This window comes from Muscardinus avellanarius (genome assembly GCF_963383645.1).
Source record: "Muscardinus avellanarius genome assembly, chromosome: 1".
Classification (NCBI taxonomy): Eukaryota; Metazoa; Chordata; class Mammalia; order Rodentia; family Gliridae; genus Muscardinus; species Muscardinus avellanarius.
The window spans coordinates 27,796,111-27,821,817 of NC_137786.1; the positions used below are offsets into that span (position 1 = coordinate 27,796,111).

At 38.9% G+C, this 25,707-nt stretch overlaps 1 protein-coding gene across 1 annotated transcript; it reads left to right on the plus strand.

The window, feature by feature from the left end:
- On the plus strand, positions 1 to 22,438 carry LOC308264061 (UPF0489 protein C5orf22; the record flags this gene model as incomplete). The annotated part of the gene is made up of 9 exons (XM_080697204.1): positions 1 to 81; positions 1,554 to 1,699; positions 4,414 to 4,563; positions 7,474 to 7,894; positions 9,324 to 9,386; positions 9,783 to 9,904; positions 15,919 to 15,985; positions 19,008 to 19,147; positions 22,306 to 22,438. 9 exons carry the CDS (start codon positions 1 to 3, stop codon positions 22,436 to 22,438), a joined length of 1,323 nt encoding a protein of 440 aa, XP_080553330.1.
- Positions 22,439 to 25,707: the final 3,269 nt, after the last annotated feature.

Here is a 25,707-nt window from a genome sequence, read left to right on the forward strand (position 1 = left end):
ATGGGCGACTCCGCGGGAGCGCGCGCCCGCCTCCGCCGCTACCCCGAGCTCCCGGTGTGGGTGGTGGAGGACCATCAGGAGGTGAGGAGTCGGGATCCCACCTGCGCGGTCTGATTCCAGGGTCCTGGGGGCCTTGGCCTGCCATTGACGCGGGCTTGCACGCGACTCCCCGCATCTCCAACACAGCCCCGCTGTTTAAGTGAAAGGTTTTCTGCTAAGAACACGAGCTCCCATCTGAGAAACGGGGACACTAACTGTAGAAGGCGCGGGGCGTTAGAGGATTACTGGGTGCGCGTTGTGTACACAGATCTTAGCAGGGTGCCCAGCATTTAATAACACTAGAAAGTGCTGCTCTTTTTATGGCTTTGCAGCTTTACTGTAGAAAAGTTGCCTTTTTTTTTTTCCTTTTTTTGGTACTGGGGATTGAACCCAGGGGTTGTCTGCCTCCAAGCTACACCCCTACGACCCCCCTTTAGTGGAGGGAAAGGGTGTCTCTAGGCTGCTCACAGTCTTGCTAAATTGCTGAGGCTGGTCTGGAACCTGTGACCTTCTTGTCTCAGCCTCCCAAGTATTGGGATTACAGGTGTGCACCACTACACCTTGCTAAATTTGGTGCCCTGATCTAGACTTCTGGAAACTAACAAAAGAGGCTCTTGGATCAATAAATTTGTTTAGAACTAAGTGGTGTATGCCTGTAATCTCACTACTTGGGAGGCTGAGACAGTAGGATTGCAGGTTTGAGGTCATCCTCAGCAACTTACTGAGACCCAGTATCAAAATAAAAAGGGCTGGGGCTGTAGCTAGCAGGTAGATTACTTCTGGATTCATTCCCCAGTACAAAAAAAAAAAAAAGTGTGATTAATATTAATAAGCCAGGGAGCTTCTCAGGGTAGAAAAGAAAATGAGGGACAGGGATTGTAGTTCTAGCATGTGAGAGGTCATGGGTTCAGTCACCAGTGCTGCAAAAAGAAAGAAAAAATCACAAGAGATTTACTGATGAAGAAAGTTAAGAGGACAGAAGAAAGGTTATGTTTCTCCAGACTTTGACATAGTATCTTTGGACCTGAAAGGAAGCCAGGTTAGGCAGTACTTTAAAATTCAGTATGAAGCCTAGACTTGTAGAGGATGTAAGAGGAAAGCCTTACAGGCTGCCTAGTTCATCCCTGCCATCCTAAAGGTACCAAAAAGACCCTGACACTTAGGGTACCTGAAACACAGAGTTAATGCCAGAACCCACGCTAGCTCACAGTTTTGTCTTGGGCTCTAGTCCTGATCTGTTTTCTCACATTAGCTGTTGGGTCTAAACAGCTAATGTGAGTGCAGAGAGCACCTAGAGATGCAAGTTAGAAGAAGTAAGACATTCTGAGGAAAAAAATAAAGCCTGATCTTGTTATCTGGTCAATCTATAATAAGCAAATTTTATATTATCCCGCTTTAACAACATGGTATGTTTCAAATTATGTGCAGTTATGTTTAACGTGTTTCAGCTCGCCCTTGAGCATATGCTCACAATTTCAGTGTCAATTCTGAATGTGTGCATGTGTCTTTTACAGGTCCTGCCTTTTATATACCGGGCCATAGGCTCAAAGCATCTTCCTGCCAGTAATATAAGATTCTTACATTTTGACTCACATCCAGACCTTCTTATTCCTGTGAATATGCCAGCAGACACTGTGTTTGATAAGGAAACACTCTTTGGGTAACATACGATTTTTGTTAATGACCTTTTATGTTTAAAATACAATTTGCTATAGATAAAAAAGAGTTCAAGAGGCCTGGTAGTGTGGCTGGGTAATAGAGCTCTTGACTAGCATGCATGAAGCCCTGGATTCAATCCCTAGCACTAGGAAGAAAGAAAGGGAAGTAGACATTGCTAAGCTCATGGATTTTGTTTTTGTTTTCTTTTTCTTTTTTATTTATTTAGAATGGGTGTTGACAAATTTTTTCTTAAGAAGCCAGATAGTAAATATTTTAGCTTTTTTTTTTGCCATATGGTATATGTAACAACTATTCTTCCCTGCCCTTGTAGTATGAAAGCAACCACAGATGGTATGTAAATGCAATCGCTGTGTTCCAATAAAACTTTATTTATTAAAACAGCCCAGCTAGTGTTTTCAAAGGCTGAGACAGGAGGATTCCAGGCCAGCCTCAACAACTTAATGAGACCCTCAGAAACTTAGCCTTCAAAGTAAGAAAGAAAAAAAAAAGTGGTGTAGCGCATAGATAGCCCCTGAGTATTATCCACAGTACAAAAAACAAAAACTAAGAAAACTAATTTAATACAGTATTTAGAAATAGAAGAAACTTTAGAGGTGATTTGAGAAAGCTCTTCCCTGCAAAGGGAATACTAAGGTATAAAACGTGTCTTATCTGAACACAGGTCAATAATTATATAAGCAATCCATCTTTAATGTATATATTCTTTCCAGCATTAAGTCCTTCCTACCTCTCTTTGTTTATTTTCAGATCACAAATCCTATTCATTTTCATTTATATGGAATCATACAGAGAGAAGTGAATTTGGTCATTTGTATTCCATCCTTCACAAAGGATTATAGCTGATATATCTTTAAAGAATGACATACTGGCTTCTCTTCTATAATAAAGTTCCCGGAAATTTTGTCACCATCACTTCATGTATATGATTGTTAGTAGATTAATTTTAGCATATTGCATTTCCTATACCTGACACTTTCTAAACCCCAAATCAGGGAACTGATTCTTAAAGACATGTGATTAGTCTTAAGAATATTTTACACTCTTAAAATTAAATCAAGTTTTTTTTTAATGTGGGCTATATTTGTCTATATTTACTGTACTTAAAATTTAAAGCAATAAATTTTTAAGTATTCATTGCACAATAAACTATTATAAGTCAGAAATGGTGCACACACCTGTAATCCTAGTGTTTGGGGAGCTGAGACAGGAGGATTATGGGTTCGAGGTCAGCCTCATCTATTTATTGAGACCATGTTTCAGAAATAAATAAAAGGGTTGTCAGGCGTGGTGGCACACTTTGTAATCCCAGCATTTGGGAGGCTGAGACAGGAGGATGGTGGTTAGCAGACAGCCTCAGCTATTACATAGTGAAGCCCTTTGCAACTCAGTGAAACCCAGTTTCAAAATAAAGAATGAAAAATAAGGCTGGGGTGTAGCTCAGAGATAGAATGCCCCTGGGTTTCATCCCCAGTACCACAATAAATAAAAAAAAGAAAGAAAGGGTTGGGGATATCGCTCAGAGGTAGAATGCCCCTGGGTTCAGTCCCCAGTACCAAAAAAAGATGATAATCACCATCCTCATCTATTATGTGTTAGTATAAGCAAGATATACTTATGAAAAATAAATATATTTTCCAAAACAAAATATTTAGTGAAAAGAATGGCATGTGTCTGCATTTTTGTAGATCTCTTTACTATTTGCCTTTGTAAAGGACAGCTGGGTTCCCCTATCTCTGCATTCAGTCTTTTGCCCTAGGCTTTTTGGTTGAAGAACATGATGAAAATGCACAATTTCACAGGCGTGTCGGTGAAAAGGAAAGATTATTTCCACTGCCTTGTCAGATAATTGTAAATATTCTTTTATACTACATAAAACTTGGCAAGTGGTAGTATTTTCGAGCTTAGCTGGAATATAGAATCCAGCAATTCAGGCTCAACTCTAAATAACCATAGTTTATTGATCACTCCTTTGAAGAAAACTGGTGCGCAGCTTGCAATTCAATCACAATTGAATCATTGTGCTTCAAAGGAAATAGCAGAAGTACTTTCTGTGCACTTGTCTCCTTTCCACACAGAATATTTAAAAGTATATACTCAGCAACTCAGGATCAAGAATTAATAAAGTCAAGAGCCTTTTTTTTTTTTTTTTTTTTTTTTGGCCAGTGCTTCATAGTGAAGAATACAATGACTACTAGTAGAATTTGGTGCCACTGCCTGGATTAATCTTAGGACATCAACCCACCAGGGTTTATGCAAATGTCAACACAATGAAAAAGGAAAATAATGCCTTGTGGGTTTTTTGTTTTGTTTTGTAGTACTGGCTATTGAACTAAGCAGCATACTACCTCCAAGCTACATTTTCTCCATCCTTTTTATTTATTTATTTATTTATTTATTTATTTTTCAATAGGGTCTTACTAGGTTGCTGAGAGTATCTCAAGTTGCTGAGCCTGGCCTTGAACCTATGATCCTCCTGTCTTAGCCTCTCAAGTACTGGGATAACAGTTAAGCACTACCATGCCTGTCTACCTTAGTATTTTTATGAAAATAGCTTTAACCTAGTGGTCACCTTGAAAGGTTTTAGGAACTCCCCAAAGGACTACATTCTGAGACTTGTTATCTTTAAATATTTTAGATGATAAGGCATTTGGGGCCAAACACTAATAGTTTTAATGTTTCTTTCCTATTTTCCAGAGAATTGAGTATTGAAAATTGGATTATGCCTGCGGTTTATGCTGGCCATTTTTCTCATGTAATATGGCTTCATCCCACATGGGCTCAACAAATCAAAGAGGGCAAACACCACTTCTTGGTAGGCAAAGACACTTCTACCACAACAATCAGGTGATTTCCTCATATGTTCAATGGTACATTTTATTATTTTCGTCAATGTAACTATTATGCGTTGACTGTAACAATTAGGAATGAAGATTATATTATGTAGTTAAAAAGAAATATTTAGGACCAATATTTAATAAATATTGTGTATAATAATGGTCTGTGTGAAAAAGTGACTTTTATTGAGTACTCAAGTTAGTAGGCATAATTTAACCTGCAACATCAAATAAGTTTGCATGATCTGACATAGACATTTGAAATTCAGTATGTGACAATAGTATTTGAAAGATTTTGATTATCTTCATGATTCTAACTAATCCTGCAAGTAAAAATCTATGGGTGAGCTAGGCACAGTGGCAATTGCCTATAGCCCCAGCATTTGAGAGGCTGAGTTGGGAAAAATAACACTTGAGTCCAGAAGTTGAGAACAGCCTGGGCAACATAGAAAGACCTCATCTCAAGACTCTTAAAAGAAATACATGTGAAAGAGACACATTACATACAGTCCTGCAGTCTGAGATTATGAGTATGCTTGTATAAGTAACAAAGTAAAACATATTACTAAAAAGAATATAAATGTAAGTTGGGGGTGATCCTCTTTGTCTTTATTAGGATGATAAGTAACCTTAGTTTTATTGTGTCATTAATCTTTTTTTAGAACTTATCTTTTAAAATATATAGTTGTGAGCCGGGTGTGGTGGCGCACACTTGTAGTGAAGCTCTCAGCAACTTAGTGAGACCCTGTTTCCAAATAAAGTATAAAAATTAGGTCTGGGAGTATAGCCCAAAGGTAGAAAAGCCTCTGGGTTCAACCCCCAGTACCACAAAAAAATTAAATTAATAAAATAAAATATATAGTTGTATCTGCTAGATGTTAACAGGTAGAAAATGAAGACATTTATTTTCGTTTTATAAGATATGCCACTCGAAGAAGTACTTGACTATCCTGTTCTAAGTTCTTACCAAGGTATGCTATATTTGAAAGGCTGAGAACACACTGATATGCTTAGAATCAGAAATCTGACTGGGCTCAATGGCACAAACCTGTAGTCCTATAAGCAGGAGAGCCTCACTTGAGCGAGGAGTTGGGACCAGGCTGGGCAGTATAGTGATACTATTAGAAAGGAAAGACAGGAAGCAGAAAGGCAGGGAGGCGGGCCAGGCATGGCAGTGCACACCTGTAATCCCAGTTCCTGGAGGCTGAGACCAGGAGAGTTACAGGTAGTCCTCAGTAACTTAGCTGAGACCATCAAAACCTCAGCGAGACCATTTCAAAATAAAAAAGTCGGAGCTGGACGTGGTGGCGCACACTTGTATAAACAGTACTTGGGAGGCTGAGACAGGAGGATTGTGCAGGTTCGAAGCCAGCCTCAGTTACTTAGTGAGATTCTCAGCAACTTAGTGAGACCCTGGGAGTGTAGCCCAGATGTAGAAAGCCCCTGCATACCCTCCCCAGTACCACAAAAAATAAATAAAAACTAAATAAGTCTGGGATATAGATTGGAAGTAGAATGCCCCTACTATTCAATCTATTCAATCCCTAGTAGCACAAAAAAAAGAAAGAAAAAGAAATATACAACTTTTAAGATGTATCCTATAAGTGTATGAAATATTTAATGTTGATTTTTATGTTAAAAATATAATTAGAGCCAAGAGTGGTGGCACACGCTTGTAATCCCAGTACTTGGGAGGCTGAGACAGAAGGATCAAGGTTCACAGACAGCCTCAGCTACTTAGTGAGACCCTATGCAACTTAGACCTTGTTTCAAAGTAAAGAATAAGAAACAGGGCTGAGGATATAACTCAGGTAGAAAGCCCTTGAATTCCATCTCCAGTCCTGGAAAAAAAAAAAAAAAAAATATATATATATATATATATATATAGAGAGAGAGAGAGAGAGAGAGAGAGAGAGAGAGAGAGAGAGAGAGATTTAATTTAATAAAACTTTGAAATATGGCAGAGGGAAGTTCTTGTTTGTTTGTTTGTTTTGGTGGTGGTACTGGGGTTCCTGGAAGCCCTTCTACCTCCGGGCTATGCGCTACTGGCTTCGAACCTGCGTGATCCTCCTGTCTCTGCCTCCCAAGTGTGGGGATTACAAGCGTGCGCCACCACCCCCGGCCAGGAACTTCTATTATGAAAAATTATTTCCAGTTGTATTTTTTTTCTTAAGTGATTTTTTTTTTTTTTTTGGTATAAAGGTATATAGATTTAGCTGGCATGAGAGAAAGCAAAGTAGTACTGGCTTAACTGGAGAGTTTATATTTTCAAGATGTTAGAGTTCACACACAGGTCAGACCTATATCACAGCTCTACAGTTTAGAAAGCCATAGTTCCTTCTGTCTTCATGTTCCACAAAGTTACCTGCCACTTCATGCTCACATGCCAGTCAGTGGGAAAGGAAAGAGTTGGGCTCTGTACCCTTTTCTTTCATCCACAGCCACTGGACACTTAAGAAATGGTCACATCTAGGAGAAAGGTAGACTATGAAATGTAATCTTCACATTGGGCAGTTGTATGGCCAGCTAAGAATTTATTTATTTATGTATTTATTTATTTATTTATCTATTTATTTATTGGTGGTACTAGGGTTCCTGGAACCCCTTCTACCTCTGGGCTACACTCCCAGACCTATTTTATATTTTTATTTGGAAACAGGGTCTCTTAACCCAGCGAGGCTGGCTCCGAACCAGCACGATCCTCCTGTCTCCGCCTCCCAAGCGCGGGGATTACAAGCATGTGTCACCGCACCCGGCCAGCTAAGAATTTAAATAGTGCTATTTCTACAGAAGAACAGATATACAAATGCACTAAAGACTCCGTTTTTGTTAAGTATGCCTTTCTTATGTTTCTGTAATGCCATAATGCAATGTCAGTTTATTTGTCGTTTGCTAAAATTTCTTCTTCCCTCTGATCCAGGGTTACAAGTACAGATCATTACTTCCTAAGTGATGGTCTTTATGTACCTGGAGACCAGCTAGAGAACCAGAAACCATTACAATTGGATGTAGTTATGATAAAACCGTGTAAACTCTGTAGTAGTCAAGAAGAAAATGCTGCGGTGTCTTCTGCAAAGAAGCCCAAGCTAACACCAAAAGACGCAGAAAACACTGCATCCGCCAACTGTGATTCTTACTCAGAAAGACCGGAAAAGGACACGGTGACACAGAGAAATGTCCAGGAGCCATCATGTTCATGTTCTTCTGAAAATCAGCAGTGCCAGACGACAGCCAGCGCTGGGGGAATTCTGGAAATCTTGAAGGAAGGGGATGCATTTGTGTTAGATATTGACTTAGATTTTTTTTCTGTCAAGAATCCCTTCAAAGAAATGTTCACTCAGGTAAATGTGGTATTTGTAACATAGATCTTGAGACTTGTATGACATTTCTGTATTAGGGATAGCAAGCTTTCTGCAAACGACCAGATAGCAATTATTTTAGGATTTATAGGCCACATTCTCTGTTGCATATTATTTTCTACTTTACTTTTTTCCCACTTTTTAACATTATATACAGACTTCATTCCTACTCCACAAATCCAAATCTAAAACGATGTAAAATCTGAAACTTTCAAGCACACCAGTAAAGTCTATGCAAACACTTCGAAATCTGAGATAACTCTGGTTTCAAGCATTTTGGATAAAGGATACATAACCAGTATTATACTTTATAACTTAATAGTTACATTTTTAATATCAAAGAAAAAGAGTAGAGAGTTAAGATCTTTTTTGTTGTTGTTGTTCTAAGGATTAAACCAAGGGGCATCCTACCACTGAGCTACACTCCCAGCCCTATTTTATTTTTTATTTTGAAACAGTCTCACTAAGTAACTGAGACTGGCCTTGAACCTACAATCCTCCTGTCTCAGCATGCACTACCACGCCTGGTTCAAGAGTTAAGTTCTGTTTGTTAGATCTATCATTTATTAGCTATGTGATCTTGGAAGGAAGGTTACTTAACCTTTCTGGCCTGCAGTTTAAGTATAAAGTGGAAATGATAATCATACCAAAAAGAGTGGTGATACAGCTCAGTGGTAGAGTGCTTGGTGCTGGGTTCAATTTGCAATACTGCAAATGAATAGATGTCATTAGATCCTACTCATAGCTTTGTTTTAATAAGTAAAGCTATGAGAATAGTGCCACAACATTGTGCTTAATAGATTTTTGCTTTGGGGTATAACTTCTTCCTGGCAGTAATTCTTTATAAATAGAATTATGAGGGCCATATTCATTCACCTATACAAGGAAATGTGTAGTTATACTAAATAAAGGGAGTGATTCTCCTACAAAGTCTAGCGTGGCAGGTTTTTTTCCCCTGGGATGGAACCTCCTAATTGAGGTTCTTTGCCAGTCTGTCTCCGCTATTGCCTTTAGACTCCAGAGTTTTCTTTTGTTGCTAGAGAAATGGCTGCTCAGTGAACATGGAGACTTTTTTTGTTGTCATCATTAAAGATATGTGTATCTCCTATAAACAACTAAAATCTATTTTAGATCCCAAGATGTATCCACTTATTAATAGGATGTTACTAGATATATTTCCATCTCATGAACCAATAGCCACTCATTCTTTATATACCCCTGCCTTCATGCCCAGCTGGATAGAGTTGCCTGAAGAAGTGATAGTTATACTGGAAATCTAAAATACACATTTTAGCTGATTGTCTCCAACTTTGGAATAATTTTATTTAAGATGTTCTTGTGTCACTGCTAAAACTGTCTTACACTTAAAAGCATATCATTGAAAAATAGATATTTTTGTTTTGTTTTTCAGGAAGAGTACAAAATCTTACAAGAGCTGTACCAGTTTAAAAAGCCTGATAGCAACCTAACTGAGGTATCCATCATTCATTTGTTTCTTCTGGGTTTTAATCTTTTTATCTTATATCTAATATTTTATAGCTTATTAGAGTGATCTCAGAGGACCATCTAAATTGTATGTGTGTGTTGGTGAAGTCCATTGTTAGATTACCAGTTTACTGGCATACTACCCCCTTTCAGAAAAAAATTACCCAGTGCCCCTCATTTTATTCAACAACCCCAAATTGTACTCAAGTCCACTGCCACCCCCCTGGATTGGTCCAGTGTTATTTCCCTCCCCAGGGTAATCACATCACTGACTTTGGGACTCTATGTTGAAATTTAACCAATTGAACTGAGATTTTAATTATGATAGGATTTTACTTTGTTTTTAGAAAGAATAACTATACAATAGCTTTTAATGTTTTTAAAGGAAGAGTTGGTAGATGTTGTTGATACTCGAATTCATCAATTAGAAGATTTAGAAGCAACTTTTGCTGATTTGTGTGATGTTGATGATGAAGAAACTGTACAGAGATGGGCTTCAAACCCTGGGTAAGATCCCCCAAACATGTTGTCTTTCAAGTCTGTTTAATTTCCCTTCTATTTCTTTTTTTTTTTTTAATTTTATTTTATTGGTGCACTGTATTCATACATCATAGTGGGATACAAACTTTTGTAGACATACATGCACACATCGCCCAGTCAGCCCCCACCCGATCCCCACCCCATTCTCTCCCCATCCCTCCTTCCCATGCTTGGCTTAGTGGTTGACATCTAGTATTATAGCAATTTATCCAAAATTAAAAATGATAATCTCACATAACAGTTTCATTTGTCTGATACCAAGTGTTTGATGATTTAAAGATAGCATTTCAATATTTCTTTTTGCTTTCTTTCTTACTAGAGCATATTTTTTTCTGTTTTTTTAGGTGAAACTATCATATATTTATATATTTATTTTTCAGAAAAAAATCTATCCTAATATGGAATATGAATTCTAGATACCCAAAACGATCTTGAAAAAGAACAAAGCTAGCAGATATATATTTTCTGATTTCAAACCATATAAAGCTACAATAATTGAAACAGTGTAGTACTGTTCTAAAGGCAGATATATAGACCATTGGAGTTAAATACAAGCCTAGAGCTAAATTCTTCCCTATATTGTCAAGTTATTTTTGACAAGGTTTCCACGAACATTTGGTGGTGGAAATAATAATCTTTTAACTAAATATTGTTGAAAAATAATAATTACATGGAAAAGAATAAAATTGGACCTTTACCTAATCCCATATACAAGTATTAACTCAAAATAGATAAAAGACCTAAATATAAATCTTAAGACTATAAACTTTTAGGAGAAAATCTGGGTCATAAAACCTCACAACATTGAAATTGGCAGTGATTTCTTGGATATGATTTCAATGGCACAGGCAACAGAAGAATATACAAACTCCCTAAAAAATAAAAGAAAATATTGTATATCCAAAGACAATGTAAACAGAGTTAAAAGTTACTAATAGAATTGGATAAAATATTTCCAAATGCTATATCTGAAGGTATATTAATATTCCAACTAGAAATCCTAAAAATTATCAACAATAAAGGCAAACAATACAACTTAGAGATAGGTAAAAGACTAACATAAATAATGAATCTCCACAGATAACCAATCTTAGTTGTCTGTTGGATGGAAACTCTTGTTTCTCTGGTTCTGGTGAGTGTTACCTATTTCTTCTTTGTAGTTAATCTCTTTGAGTATTTTCTCTAGCGCTGGTTTTGAAGACATAAATTCCTTCAGTTTCTGTTTGTCATGGAAGCTTCTTATTTCTCCATCTAATTTGATAGAAAGTTTTGCTGGATAGGAAATTTTTGGCTGGAAGTTGTTTTCTTTCAGAGTTTGGAATATGTTACTCCAAGCCCTTCTGGCTCTCATGACTTGATTTGGGAAGTCTGGAGTGATTCTAATTGGTTTGCCTCTGAATGTCAGTTGGCCCTTTGTTTTTGTTGCCTTTAAGATTCTCTGCTTGGCTTCCACATTGGTCATTTTGACAATTATATGGCGTGGGGATCCTCTTCTCCGATCCTGTCTAAAGGGAGTTCTATAAGTTTCCTGGATCTGTGTATCAACCTCTTGCTCTATATTTGGAAAATTTTCTGCTATTACTTCCTTGAAGAGATTGTTGATCCCTTTGGTATCACTTTCTTTTCCCTCCTCTATCCCAATTATTCTTAGGTTAGCTCTCTTAAGATGGGCCCATATTTCTTCAATGTCAGATTCCTGCTGTTGGATATCTTTTTCTAGATTAGAAACTATGCATTCATTTTTGGATTGCTCATCTTCTAAGAGCGAGATTCTGTTCTCCATGTGGTCTAATCGGTTGTTTGTGCTTTGAATTGAGGCCTTTACTTCATTAATTGCATCCTTTATCTCTTTTTGGCTCTCTCTGAGTTCTTTTCGAAGCACCTCTATTATTTCTACAGTTATTTTCCTGATTTGATCTTCTAGAAATCTCTGATTTTCTGTTTTATCAGGTTCTGATGTTGTGGGGTTGTGCACATTCATTACTCCAGTGTTATTCCTCTTTCCCATGATTTCGGAGGTTTGTGCCTTCTCTGGGTTCTTCCCTTGGGTCACTATGGCTTCACTTAAGGTGCTCTGGATCTCGAGTCTGTATTATCTCAGACCCCACTACTCCTTTACTGGGTTGTATCACAGAGTCTCCGACCCAGGGAGTCGATAGAGGCTGCTTTAAACTATGGGGGGTGCCAGGTTGCACGTTCTCCTATGGTGTGATATCTCTGCCACCACCACTCCCTCACTGGGTCAAGTCCCAGGAGGCCCAATACTGCGATTTCTCCTCTGTGGCCCGCAATTTGACTCACTGTTCTTGAGTACGCAGATGTAGCTGTACTGGACTCAGCGAATTCACTGCTGCCGCCGCCGGTGGCAATATGGCGCCTCTGCCACGCCCTCAGCCATGAGGCTGGCGTATTTTTTCATCTCTGGTTTTAATTTCCACTCTGAATCCCTGCAGCGTGTGCTGAGCTCAGCCACTGGGAGCTTTAAATGCTGTCTGCGCCGAAAGATCCCGCCTGGCTGTTCCGCAGCGGCTCACCTGGCTTGCTGTAGCCGTCCGTTGAGTTCGCCGCTGCCGCCGGCAGTATGGCGCTGCTGCCGCGTCCTCGGGCTCGTGTGTCTCCTCTGTGGCCCTGAGCTCTGTTCTCAGTCCGCTTTCTCTCTGGAGCCTGGTGGGTTTTTTTGTTTTTCTGGTGATGGTGTTTTCTGGCTATGAAAGGCGCTCTTTTTGTGGTAATGGAAATTGGTTGTTAGCGGGACTCTTAAGCCCCGCTTTTCTCGGTCGCCATCTTCCCGGAAGTCTCCCTTCTATTTCTTAATGTGTTGGATAAATTGCTTTTTAAAAACAATAATTAGCCGGGCGTGGTGGCGCAAGCTTGTAATCCCCGTGCTTGGGAGGCGGAGACAGGAGGACTGCACAGGTTCAAAGCCAGCCTCGCTGGCTTAAGAGACCCTCTTTCCAAATAAAAAATATAAAAAATAGGTCTGAGAGTGTAGGCCAGAGGTAGAAGGATTCCATCCCCAGTACCATCAAAAAATAAATAAATAAAAACAATAATTAGGGCTGAGGATGTAACTCAGTGGTAGAGCGCTTGCCTAGCATGTGAGAGCCTTGGGTTCAATCCCAGCACTGCAAATAAAATTAAAAAAAAAAATTTCACTGCTCCATTGCTATGACCAAAATACCTAAGAAGCACAACTTAGAGGAAAAAAGGTTTATTTGGTTCATAATATTAAAAGGTTCAGTCCATGGTCACCTGGGTCCCAGGCAGAAACTGATGGTAGGTCATGTGGTAGAGAAAAGCCACTCAGTCGTGGCAGCCAGAAGCAAAGAGAGAACATTGGCATGGAAGAATATGGATATAAATATTATGGTTACATTTCTCTAAAATAATTCTTTAAATCGTGTAAACCCTAAAAGCCAGAAACTAATGTTCTAGTCTACTTTTCTATTTCTCTGAGCAAACTACTTGACATGAACAACATAGAGGAAGAAACGTTTATTTAACTCACAATTCGAGAGGTTTCAGAGATACAGTTCACAGTTAGTTGACTCCAGAGCAGACATGGTGGTGCTGTGTGGCAGAGGAAAGCTGAGCTCAATTCAGTGGTGGCCAGAAGCAGAGAGAGAGAAACAGAAAGTGACCCGGGATAGAAATGGTCCCAAAGGTCACACCCTCAGTGACCTATCTCCTTTAGCCACCGCCCACCTGACTAAATTACTGCCCACTAAATCTGTTCAAATGATTAATTCTTCAGTGGGTTTATCCACTGATAAGCTTAGAGACCTGATTTAACTATTTCACCTCTGAAAATTTAGCTTTGCCTATCCATGAGCTTTTCCAGGGAAATTCTGTATCCAAACCATTACAGCTAAAAACCATCAAATAAATTGTTATCTTCATGTGTATAAGAAGACCACATATTAAAATTGATCTCCTGCCAGGCATGATGGCGCACACTTATAATCCCCACGCTTGGGAGGCTGAGACAGGAGGATCGCACAGCCAGCCTCAGCTGCTTAGTTAGGCTCTCAGTAACTTAGACCCTGTTTCCAAATAAAATATGAAATTGGTCTGGGAATGTAGCCTGGAGATAGAAAGTCCCTGGGTTCCACCCCCAGTACCACCAAAAAAATAAAATAAGAAAAAAAATAAAATTGATTTTCTACAATTTGTGAAATTGTTCTTTATAATGTAAATAGAAGAAATCAGCTATAAGACAGCAGCATAAAGTGGGAAGTTAAAACCATATTTAGCCAGGCACAGTGACACATGCCTGAAATCCTGTTACTTAGGAGGCTGAGACAGAAGGATCACAGGTTCAAGGCCAACCTCAGCAACTTAGGAAGGCCCTCAGCAACTTAACAAGATTCTGTTTCAAAATAAAAATAAAATAGGGGTTAGAGGTATAGCTCTGAAGGAAAGTGACCTGGGTTTAATCCCTAATATCACACACAAAAAAAAAATTATTGCATTTCAGGCCTGAACATGCACACGATTTGCCATGTGATAGTTAGTGAAAGTAATTCATTAATTCACTAGAAGAATATAGAAACTAAAAAAGTGGTGGCCTGTGGAGAGAGGAGTTATGACTTAAAGTATATGAGCAAGATATACCTTCATTTACTATGTATTAGCTCTTCAAAATACTCATTATAATTTTTACTTAAAAATATTCAGAAGCCCAGTGTGGTGGCGCATGCTTGTGATGCTAGTACTTGGGAGCCTTAGACAGGAGGATCACAGGTTTGTGGACAGCCTCAGCTACGTAGTAAATTCACAATTTATGAGACCCTGTTTCAAAATAAAGAATAAAAAATAGGGCTGGGGGTATAGATTGGAGGTAGAATGCCCCTGGGTTCAATTCCCAGTACTGCAAAAAAAAAAAAAAAAAAAAAAATTTTTTTTCAGAAACTTTCCTAACTGTAAATATCATAAACTTTAATTATCGAGATAAAAGAAATCAGGGGTATGAAAAAATAATGCACAATAGCTTATATGTTTATATATATAATAGTTTATATATGGTCATTTATATAGGATAATTATATGGTTTCTGTATGATGATATCATATTGGTAAATATTGTTCAGTCACTTGAACACCAGTTAATACTTTTTCTCTTCAGTGTAGGTAACTAGTTCTAAAAATGATTCCTTTTATGAAGTTATGATTGAAGAGGTAGAAAATTATGTGAGTCACAAGACAAGAGTCTGTCTAGAAATACTGAAAAGTATCCACTATTTTGTAATTTCATGCAGTTTCAAGCCAAGTTTTTTTTTTTTGATAAATGGTGGTATATTTATTTGTACAGCAGAATCTTAACATAGAAGTTAGAGAAAATGAATAAATCTGCATGTACCAACAGTTACATTTCAAACACAATTGAAATAAAATAGCAAGTTGAAAGATTATAAGAAAGCAAGTTACAACATAAATCACTTATTTGAAACTTAAAAGTATACAAGTGGCATTATATTTTGTATATATGTAATTATATGTTTGAGTAATATATATTTGTAATAATATTGATATATATACATATACATGCTTGTAGTAAATCAAGCCAAATTTAAATCTTAATGAGCAAAAATAGGCCCAGAAGCCTTAGCATCCTGCACCTACCTGTAGACTGCATCGCCCTCTGTTAAAACTGTGTGCCCGCTGAGTATGCCCAGGCAGCACATCACTTGTGGGGAGCCCCATCTCAGCCCTGACAATTCAACAGGTCCACAATAGAACGAGTTTAAACTGTGCTTGTAATTGATAGGGAGGAAGAGTCACACAAGGAAAAGTGGATGAGGCAATAAAGAATGTTTATTTTATACTATTTTAAGATGGCAATTGATCTGCTTTATCTTTCTTTCCTAAGCATCATATGAAGCATATTATCCATGGTAAATATTAAGTGTAATGTATCATTTGCTATTGTGATTTTAGTTGAGGTGGTTGTGGTGTTAATCGAGTGGAGTGGCTTTTTTCCAGAATGGAATCACTGGTTCCACTTATACAAAGTTTAAAAAAACGGATGGAAGTGCCAGACTATGAAATAGTAAGTATTTTATATTAAAACATACAGAGTTGATTTTTTTTATAAAGATAATTTGCTGGGTAGAAAATTTTGATTTTTGTTAAAGCAGTTCATTTTTATTTGTATTTCTCACATCCGAATGAATTACTAAGAAGTGGAAAAACTACATACTTTTTAAAAAACAGAGTACTGGAAAAGTTTTCCAGCAAAAACATTCTTTTTTCCATTTTACATGTAAAGTAAAAGAACTGTGTATTATTATTATCATGATTATTATTATTGATGGTCAAGTTTCTGTTCACCAGATAAGAATAAGACCATAAATTCTAAAGTTACTCAGTCCTGCTGATTTCAAATTATGCTCTGTTTGTCCTTTCTTTGAAAACTTATCTGATTTAAAAAAAAGAAAAGAAAAAGATGGAAGAGAGCTTTAATGTACATTTTAAATGTGTTAGCTCTAGGTTATCAAAAGTAATCTGAATGCTATGGCCAAAGATACTTTTAGTCATAATTTCTTTTACTTTCCTATCACTTTTCAGTCTTTGAAGCATATATTTTCCCATTTTACCTACTACTTGAAATGAGAAAACGGGGGCTTAAAAAGTTCAAGTGACTTTTTTCACATTTTATGCCATGGCTGAGACCTCTATGTATTTTGCTTCTTAGTCTGGTGCTTCTCTTCAATAAGAGTTGTTTTAATGTTTTCTTTGTATGTAGAATACAATCAACCATCTTTGTGTGTGTGTGTGTGTGTGTGTGTGTGTGTGTGTGTGTGTGTGTGTATGTGTGTGTGTGTGGATCTGGGGATGGACCCAGAGGCATTTGACATTCCAAGCTACACTCCCCGCCCTATTTTTTATTCTTTATTTTGAAACCGGGTCTCACTGAGTTGCACAGGGCCTCACTAAGTAGCTGAGGCTGTCCACGAACCGCAATCCTCTGGTCTCAGCCTCCAGAATGCTGGGATTACAAGCGTGCGCCACCATGCCCAGCTCAAACCATCTTTTTTAAGCTAACATTTAAGTATTGGTTTAATACACAGTTTGTAAGAATAAAAAATACCAGCCAAAGAATATCTTTTGTTAACCATGAGCTAATTTAAGGCCGTGTGTGGGGTCTCCCTCAGTTGTTGAAAGCCTTGCTTCTTGGCTACTTGCTGAGGCTGTCCTTGAACCTTCAATCCTACTGTCTCAGCCCAAGTACTGGGATCACAGGCGTGTGCCGCCATGCTTGGCTCCACTATTTTTAAATGACATTTTTTAAGAATGATACAGTTAAAAAGACCACTCAGTTTGAAATTCTTTGAGCTGCTATGTCATCAAATGTGTGTTCAGGCAGGTACACTTTAAATCATTACATTGCACCTGCTTTTTTTTGTCATTGGGGGGAGTTTGTATGGTGTTAGAAAAGGGATGACAGTGGCTCGGTCACAGATTATATAATCTAATATAATGTGATCATAGCTGCAGTGTGAGAACTGATTCGTTTGATCATTTTAGTGGAAAAGAGTATATAGAACTTATTATTTTACTACAGTGACCAGTCATTGCCAATTAAATCTTTGGTATATATCCCAAGCTACTCAAATAAAATAGAGTAGAATAATCCAGGCATGTTGGCACATGCTTGTAATACTAGTATTTGGGAGACTGAGACAAGAGGACCACAGGTTTGTGGACAGCCTTAGGTACTTAGTGAGGCCCTCCACAACTTAGTGAGACCCTATTTTAAAATAAAGAATGGGGATTGGGATGTAGCTTGGAGGTAGAATACCCTTGGGTTCAATCCCCAGTTCCACAAAAAATAATGTTTTTTTTTTTTAAGGTTTGCATTCTAGGCAAAATTATAATGTATTTGAGTTCCAGTTTCAAAACTTTAAAGTTGAGATTGCAAAATGACAGCCTGTCAAGCCAGTTTTATCTTTCAGACATATTTACTTTAGTGCTAAACTGGGACACTATATATTCAGTGACAGCTTTGCACTCCTCTAATCCAAGCTACTCAGGAGGCTGAGTCAGGAGGATCAAAAGTTTGAGGCTACCTTCTACAACTTAGCAAGACCCTATCTCAGAATAAAATTAAAAGGGCTGGAGATAGAACTCCAGGGTAGAAAGCCCCCGGGTTCAATCTCCACGACCACAAAAAAGAAATGGATAGATTGATAGACAGATAAATTAGTAGTATGTTGTTACACATGAAGGATACACAGGAAAACTGTATGTTAAGGTAGGAGGAAGACTTATCTTCTATTATCTTTTATTTTCTCCAAACTTTGAATATAATACTATGTGCCAATATTTTAAAAGTAAAAAGATGATAAAATAGAAAGCGGAGTGATCTAGATAAAATGTATAATTTGCTAGAAAATGTGAATGATTGGCTCAAAGACAGAGAAGCTTCGTAAAATAAAGTAGTTTCAGAATTATTCCTGGAAAAGGCATCAGGCCCAGACCAGTGTATAAGCCAGTTTTACTAAAACTTCAAAAAGCAGCTAACTTTTATGGTTTAAAAACTTAAGAAAATAATCCCAGTTCTTAAAAGCTAAAAGATTTGTCATAGCCAGGTGTGGTGGTGTACACCTATAATTCCAATACTTGGGAGACTGAAACAAGGATATCACAAGTTCAAGAGCATCACACCTCAGCAATCTAGTGAGACCCTGTTTCAAAACAAAAAATTAAAAGGGCTGGCGTGTACCTTAGAGGTAGAATGCCCCTGGGTTCTATCCTCAGTACAAAAAAAAAATAGGTTTGTTGTAGGTGGGTATGGTGGTGCATGCCTGTAATCCCAGTACTTGGGAGGGTGAGACAAGATCGCAGGTTTGAGGACAGCTTCAGCAATGTAGCAAGACTCTCTGCAACCTAGCAAGACTCTGTTTCAAAAACAAAAGTAAAAAGGGATGGGAGTATAGCACAAAGGTAATACCCACCTGGGTTCAATCCCTAGTACAACACACACACACAAAGAAAAGTTTTGGACCATTAATGATTAAAGGATTTTGTAAATCATCTTGCGATATAACCTTTAATTGTCCTATTTTCAGGTCCACCAAGCTGGTCTAACTTGTGATTATTCAGAACTTCCTCACCATATCAGCACAGAACAAGAAATTGAGCAGCTCGTTCAGTCTGTATATTATTTACTGAAAAATTTACCAAAACCTACTCTTGTGACAATTGCCAGGTAAGTGTGTTAGACTGAATAATCACCCTGAAAAATATCCACATCCTAGCCGGGTGTGGTGGTACATGCTTGTAATCCCAGTGCTTGGGAGGCTGAGACAGGAGGATTGCAGGTTCACAGCCAGCCTCAGTGAACCTGCTTAGTGAGGCCACCCACAACTTAGTGAGACCCTATTTCAAAATAAAGAATAAAAAAAGTAGGGCTGGGGGTATAGCTTAGAGGTAGAATGCCCCCAAGTTCAACCCCTAGTACTAAAAAAAAAAAAAATTGTCCACATCCTAATCTCTGGAACCTGTAAAGATATTGCCTTATAAGGCAAAAGGGACTTTACAGTGTAAATAACTCAAGGATTTTGAGAAAAGGATATTACTTTGGATATTCTGGGTAGGCCCAATATCATAAGAGTCCTGCTCGGAGGGAGGTGAGAAGATCGGGATCAGAGAGAGAGCTTGGAAGATATTACACCCCTGGCTTTGAAGGTGGAGGATGGGGCCACAAGCTGAGGAATGCAGGCAGGCTCTAGAGGCTGGAAAAGACCAAGGAACAGATTCTCCTCTAGAGCCTGTAATATGTATTACAGTGCCGCACTGGGCTTGATCTTTAGGGGTCACTTCACGTAGCAGTCACAGTGCAGCAGATACCCATGTGCTGTATTAGCCAAAGGCCACGAACAGCACTGCCATGATAACATGAGTTTTCCAGTTACTGAACAACCTCTTTGTAAAGGTCTCAACTCACAGAGTAGGGGCACTCCTGGAAAATCTAATTCATAGTTAACCCATTTGCAAAAATACTTTGTTTACATGTAAAGGTGTTAAGGTTGAAGCCCAAAAAATAAAAATGCTTTCTCACTTGCTTGAGTGCACAGTGAACTCTGGAGAGTGTGCAGGACAGTTACTCATATTGCAAGACTTTGTTTTTTTATTTATTTTGTGTGTGTGTGTGGTACTGGGGTTCCTGGAAGCCCTTCTACCTCCAGGCTACATTCCCAGACCTATTTTATACTTTTTATTTGGAAACAGGGTCTCTTAAGCCAGTGCTGCTGCCTTCGAGCCTGCACGATCCTCCTGTCTCCACCTCCCAAGCGCGGGGATTACAAGCGTGCACCACCTCGCCCGGCATGTTGCTGGACTTTTTGTGTGTTGCCAGTATTCCAGCAGCCCAGCCCTCTTTCTCAGTCCCTTCGGCCAATAGTATTCCCCTAGGCATTGTTACAATCAGAACTGTACCTAAGGATATCAGAAACCCCTAGCTCCCATGAAGACCCATCCTAATAGTGTTTAAAAGAATTCAGATTTTTTTCATTATTATTATTATTCTTTTTTGTGGTGCCAGGGTTCAAACCGGGGGCCTTGTACATGCTTGGCAAGCATTCTACCACTGAACCGCATCCCCAGTCCCAGAAACGTTTTTAAAGAAGTAGAATATTCTTATTTGTTAGAGCTTATAAATTAAGCTTTTACATAATGATTCTCTTAAGCAGCTCTTTAGCTATATGTATATCTTAGTATTTAATAATTTAACATCTTTATCATTTATTTATTGTGTCTGAAGTTTTTACATCAAGCCTCAAATGTAACCTGATCACCAGATTGGAATGAGTTTGTCAGAGGTCTTAGATTATTTATTTAGGTCTAAAATACTTATGCAGAACCAGGCATGGTGGCACATGACTCTAATCCTAGTACTTGAGAGGCTGAGATCTGAGGATCACAGGTTGAAAACCAGCATCAGCAAATCAGTGAAACTCACATCAACTTAATGAGGCCCTATTTCCAAATAAAAAGTAGGACTGAGGATGTTAGCTTGGAGGTGGGACACCCCTGGGTTCAATGCCCAGCACCACTAAATAAATAATAGGAAGTAAGGAAGAAGGAAAGAAAGAAAAGAAAAGACTTATGCAAAGAAGTAGGCTGCTCTCTAATTCTAGTTCCTCCTAAAAGTTCTCTGCCGCTCTTCTCAGTCCATCCTCTGGAAGGTTTTCCTCAGACTAATCCAGAACCAGGAGGCACTGGTCAGATCAGTTCACATCTTAATCCAGCTATAATTGACGATAGCATGATAACTGCTCAGTGCAACTTAGGTTGTCCTTGGTGAGTTCTAGACAGACTCCCGAAACAGATATTTCTGCCCCCCTCACTTTGCTCCTTTCTTATTATGCCGCCTAGAAATCTAATCCCAACACCAGCATATCTCCAGTTTTTCTTTTGGACCAAACCATGGATCCTTTGCATTTGTATAACTTAACAAGTTGTTTTTAGAAGTTTCCCTTCTATCTGTTGGTTCTACCCTTTTAGTTTCTAGCCCTAGAGCACACACAATAAAGAATAAGAAAAATGCCCACTCAGGTAAAACACCCCTGTTTCTGCAAGCCACCTCTCCTGTTCAGGGGGGGGTAGTATCAGGTAAGCACTGAGGCGCACAGTACATGATTCAAAATTGCCAGCCAGGTGTGGTGACGTATGCTTGTAATCCCAGTACTTGGGAGGCTGAGACAGGAAGATTTTAGGCTTGTGGACAGCCTCAGCTATTTAGTACGGACCTCCGCAGCTTAGCGAGAGACCCTGTTTCAAAATGAAGAATAAAATATAAGATTGACAGTGTAGCTCGGAGGTAAAATGCTCCTGGGTTCAATCCCCAGTACCGCAAAAGTGTCACCAGTACTTAACTAGCTAAGTGACTTTGCACAGGTTAATCTTCTTTTATTTTTTTATTTTTTATTTTTTGGTGGTACTGGTGTTCCTGGAAACCCTTCTACCTCCAGGATACACTCCCAGACCTATTTTTATACTTTTCTTATTTGGAAACAGGGTCTCTTAAGCCAGCTGAGGCTGGCTTCGAACCTGCGCGATCCTCCTGTCTCTGCCTTCCAAGTGTGGGGATTACAAGCGTGCGCCAGCACGCCCAGCTCCTTCTTTTATTTTAAATTCCTTTACAGGGATGGGGTTTGTACCCATTTTATAAAATTACTGAGAAAAATAATTCCTGTAAAGTGCCTAACAGGGTATGAACATTTATTAGCTTTCACTGTTACTCCAGAATTCAACACACCTGAATTTCTGTTTCACATTGAATTCAACACATGTAGGCTTGTCCTCCCTGCACAGTGATTTTTATCCTATTCATGTGTATTTTCCTCTTTCTCTTCTTGTTTTCAGGTCAAGTCTGGATGACTATTGTCCTTCTGAACAGGTTGACACCATTCAAGAAAAGGTCCTCAGTGTGCTGCGCTCCCTTTATGGGACTCTAGACACTCACCTGGTGTATTCGGCGGAGCATTCCCCATCTTGAAACAGACAAAACACTGGGCTCCTCTTATATATTGGTAGAACTGCAGGGTTTTCATTAACTTATTTGTAAATGAGTCTTTCAGAGAATATTTTTATGTTAACTTTCAGTTGAAATCTTTCAGGTATTTTGAATCTTCAAACAAATATGAGATATTGAATGGTGGCAGACTTTGGGAATTTGGTTTGGTTTGGTTGGATCAAGTCTAGTCCCAATCAGTTGTTGCTCATCTTTCTTCCTTTCCATCATTATGCTTATTTTGTGAGGGTTTTTTTCCTCTTCCTTAACCCCCCAGGTCAGTTGAATTGAATGAAATTCATTCATACATTTTATTCACTCAGTAAATTGATATTTATTAAGCACTTCCATGTGTCAGACATTATTAAGTGCTGGATATATGGCAATGAACAGAATAGAAAAAGCCCAACCCTCTTAGGGGAGGTAGATGTGAAACAAGTTGTGGGTTGTGTGACATGTTATGAAAGAAAACAGTCACAAACGTTAGGCATGCTCATAGTACTCAGGCCTATAGGAAAGTAACATCTCAGAAGCTACTACCAAAAAATAAAAAATCTTGCCAGTCCATGAAAAGGTGTCAGGAGGTCCACCTTTGCAAGACAATAAGGAGTGTGGCCAGCAAAATGCCCTCCAGCTTTTTGCTTTGTTTTGTTTGTTGTTAGTACTGGGCATTGAACCCAGCGGCATATTCTACCACTGACCTACATCCCCAGCATCCCTGGGTTCAATTCCCACTTAGGAGTTCAGGGAGAAATAAAAAGAGGTCTGGTTGAGTAAACTTGACAAAACAAAAATTCTTTTTTATTGTTTTTTGGGGGGGGCTTTTTATTAATTGTTTTATGTTGCACTTAGTTTGTGTGGGTTTTTTTGATAACAAAAGCCCTTCGGGGATTTTGTGCCTCCAGGTGGTGATTGTGGGTATCAGTTACCATTATACCCTACTGGCAGTCCTGGTTGTTGTTTTCACATAAACCAGCTTTTATGTAAAAAGTGGAGAAAAAGTTAAATCTCTAATTCTGATTCACCATAAATATCCAGGGACATAACATCTCCCAACAGCTTCCTCATGATGTAACCAAACAAAATGGGTTTGCCTCTTGATAAGTACAAAGCCAATAGGTGCAATCAGGAGATAAAAGAGCCTAGAAAGTTTTAAGAGTAGAAGGAATAATATCCCAGTGCAGCGCCTCTACTCCAACAAAGTAAGCAAGGAGCCTAGTGGAGAGACTCCTGCATGTTCACACTGGAAACTTGCCGTCACATGCAGAGGGGAAGCGCTTTCCTGTGCGTGCACAGCCCAAGGCCACATGGCTTCACACAGTGTATGATTATGGTGGGCTGAAGGGCCTCTGGGGTGGAGAATTTAGCATTATGATTAACAAGATTCCCTGTTACTTTTGTCTATCTCTGGGGAGCTTTATCTGAAACAAAAAAACAACTTGAAGGGAAGTAGGACACACACACACACACACACACACACACACACACACACGAAGGCACGCATGCACGCACACATTGCAAAGACTGCTGTTGAACTCTGTAAGTTCCTGCCAGCAGCTAACACAATAAGATAAACCATTTCTAGAACTCCCCCCCCCCCTTTGGTACTGGGGATTGAATCTAGGGGCATTCTACCTTTTAGCCACACCCCCAGCCCTTTTTATGTGTTTGTTTTTGAAACAGAGTCTCACTAGGTTACTGAGAGTTTTACTACATTGCTGAGGCTGTTATTGAACCCAAAATCCTCCTGGCTTAGCCTCCCAGGTACTGGAATTGCAGGTGTGCACCACACGCCCAGCTTCCTGGAACATGCTTTATCATGGAAACTCATTTTTCTCAGTTTGCCAAGGCGTTTTTGCTCTTGGTATTCCTTGGGTTCAGTAGTCGTTTTACACCATCTGTCTGATTCCTTTCCCTTTAAAAGGTAAGGTGGCCTGTAAGGATAGCATCCACCCATCAGTCCTACCTGCAGTTGTCCATTGCTTATTTACTTTCAGCCTGCCCACATGTGCACCTGTAGAGTTGATACAGTGTCGTCCGACTTTGTCTACTAGCCAAGAGCACATTTTCATTGTCACTCACTAGATGGCACCAGACCACGTTTTTCCAGTGATTATATATTTCAGTGAATTTTTCTTGTCCATGTCCAAGTTGATTTCCAAAATCTGGTAGTGTGAATGCTTATTTGTGTTGTGATAAACTCATTTAGCTTTCTTCTGATAAAATACTATATGCCAGAAAGATTTATATTCTTGTAAAAATCAAAATTGTACTGTGAATGCTTATTTGTGTTGTGATAAACTCATTTAGCTTTCTTCTGATAAAATACTATATGCCAGAAAGATTTATGTTCTTGTAAAAATCAAAATTGTACTATTTATTTTTATTTCTTTATTTTTTTGTGGTACTGGGGTTCCTGGTAGGCCTTCTACCTCCGGGCTACACTCCCAGACCTGTTTTATATTTTTATTTGGAAACCAGGTCTCTTAAGCCAGCACAGCTGGCTTCGAACCTGCGCGATCCTCCAGTCTCCGCCTCCCCAGCGCAGGGATTACTAGCGTGCACCACCACGCCCGGCCTGTACTATTTATTTTAAATTACAGGCATTACATTTATGAGCAAATTTTGTGTGCTAAAAGAAACTAAAAGGCTTGTTTTAAATATTTTAAATCAAACTATAGCATTCATTAATTGTGTCTGATCTCAGTGAGTCAATGTCATTGATTTTATGAGTCTGGTTTTTAGTCCTTTATTACAATTCCCACGAGCTCTAGCATGATTCATCTTTTTTTAAACTCAGGTTTAATAAAAGAGCATGTGCTTTTACAAAAACATTCAGATTATTTAGTCCTCATGCTCTGCTATTGTTGTTTTGAAGAATAAAATTCAGCTGGCATGGTGGCACATACTTATAATCCTAGTACTTGGGAGGATGAGATAGGAAGGTTGTAGGTTCAAGGCCATCCTCAGCAGTTTAGTGAGGCCCTCAGCAACTTGTCTGAGGTGTGAAGACCCACTTTCAAAATAATAAATAAATAAAGCCGGGCGTGGTGGTGCATGCTTGTAATCCCAGTACTTAGGAGGCTGAGACAGGAGGATGCTTGCAATCCCAGTACTCGGCAGGCCGAGACAGGAGGATCATGCAGATTCAAAGCCAGCCTCAGCTACCTAGTGAGGCTCTCAACAACTTAGTGAGACGTGAGACCCTGTTTCCAAATAAAATACGAAACAGGTCTGGAAGTGTAGCCCAGAGA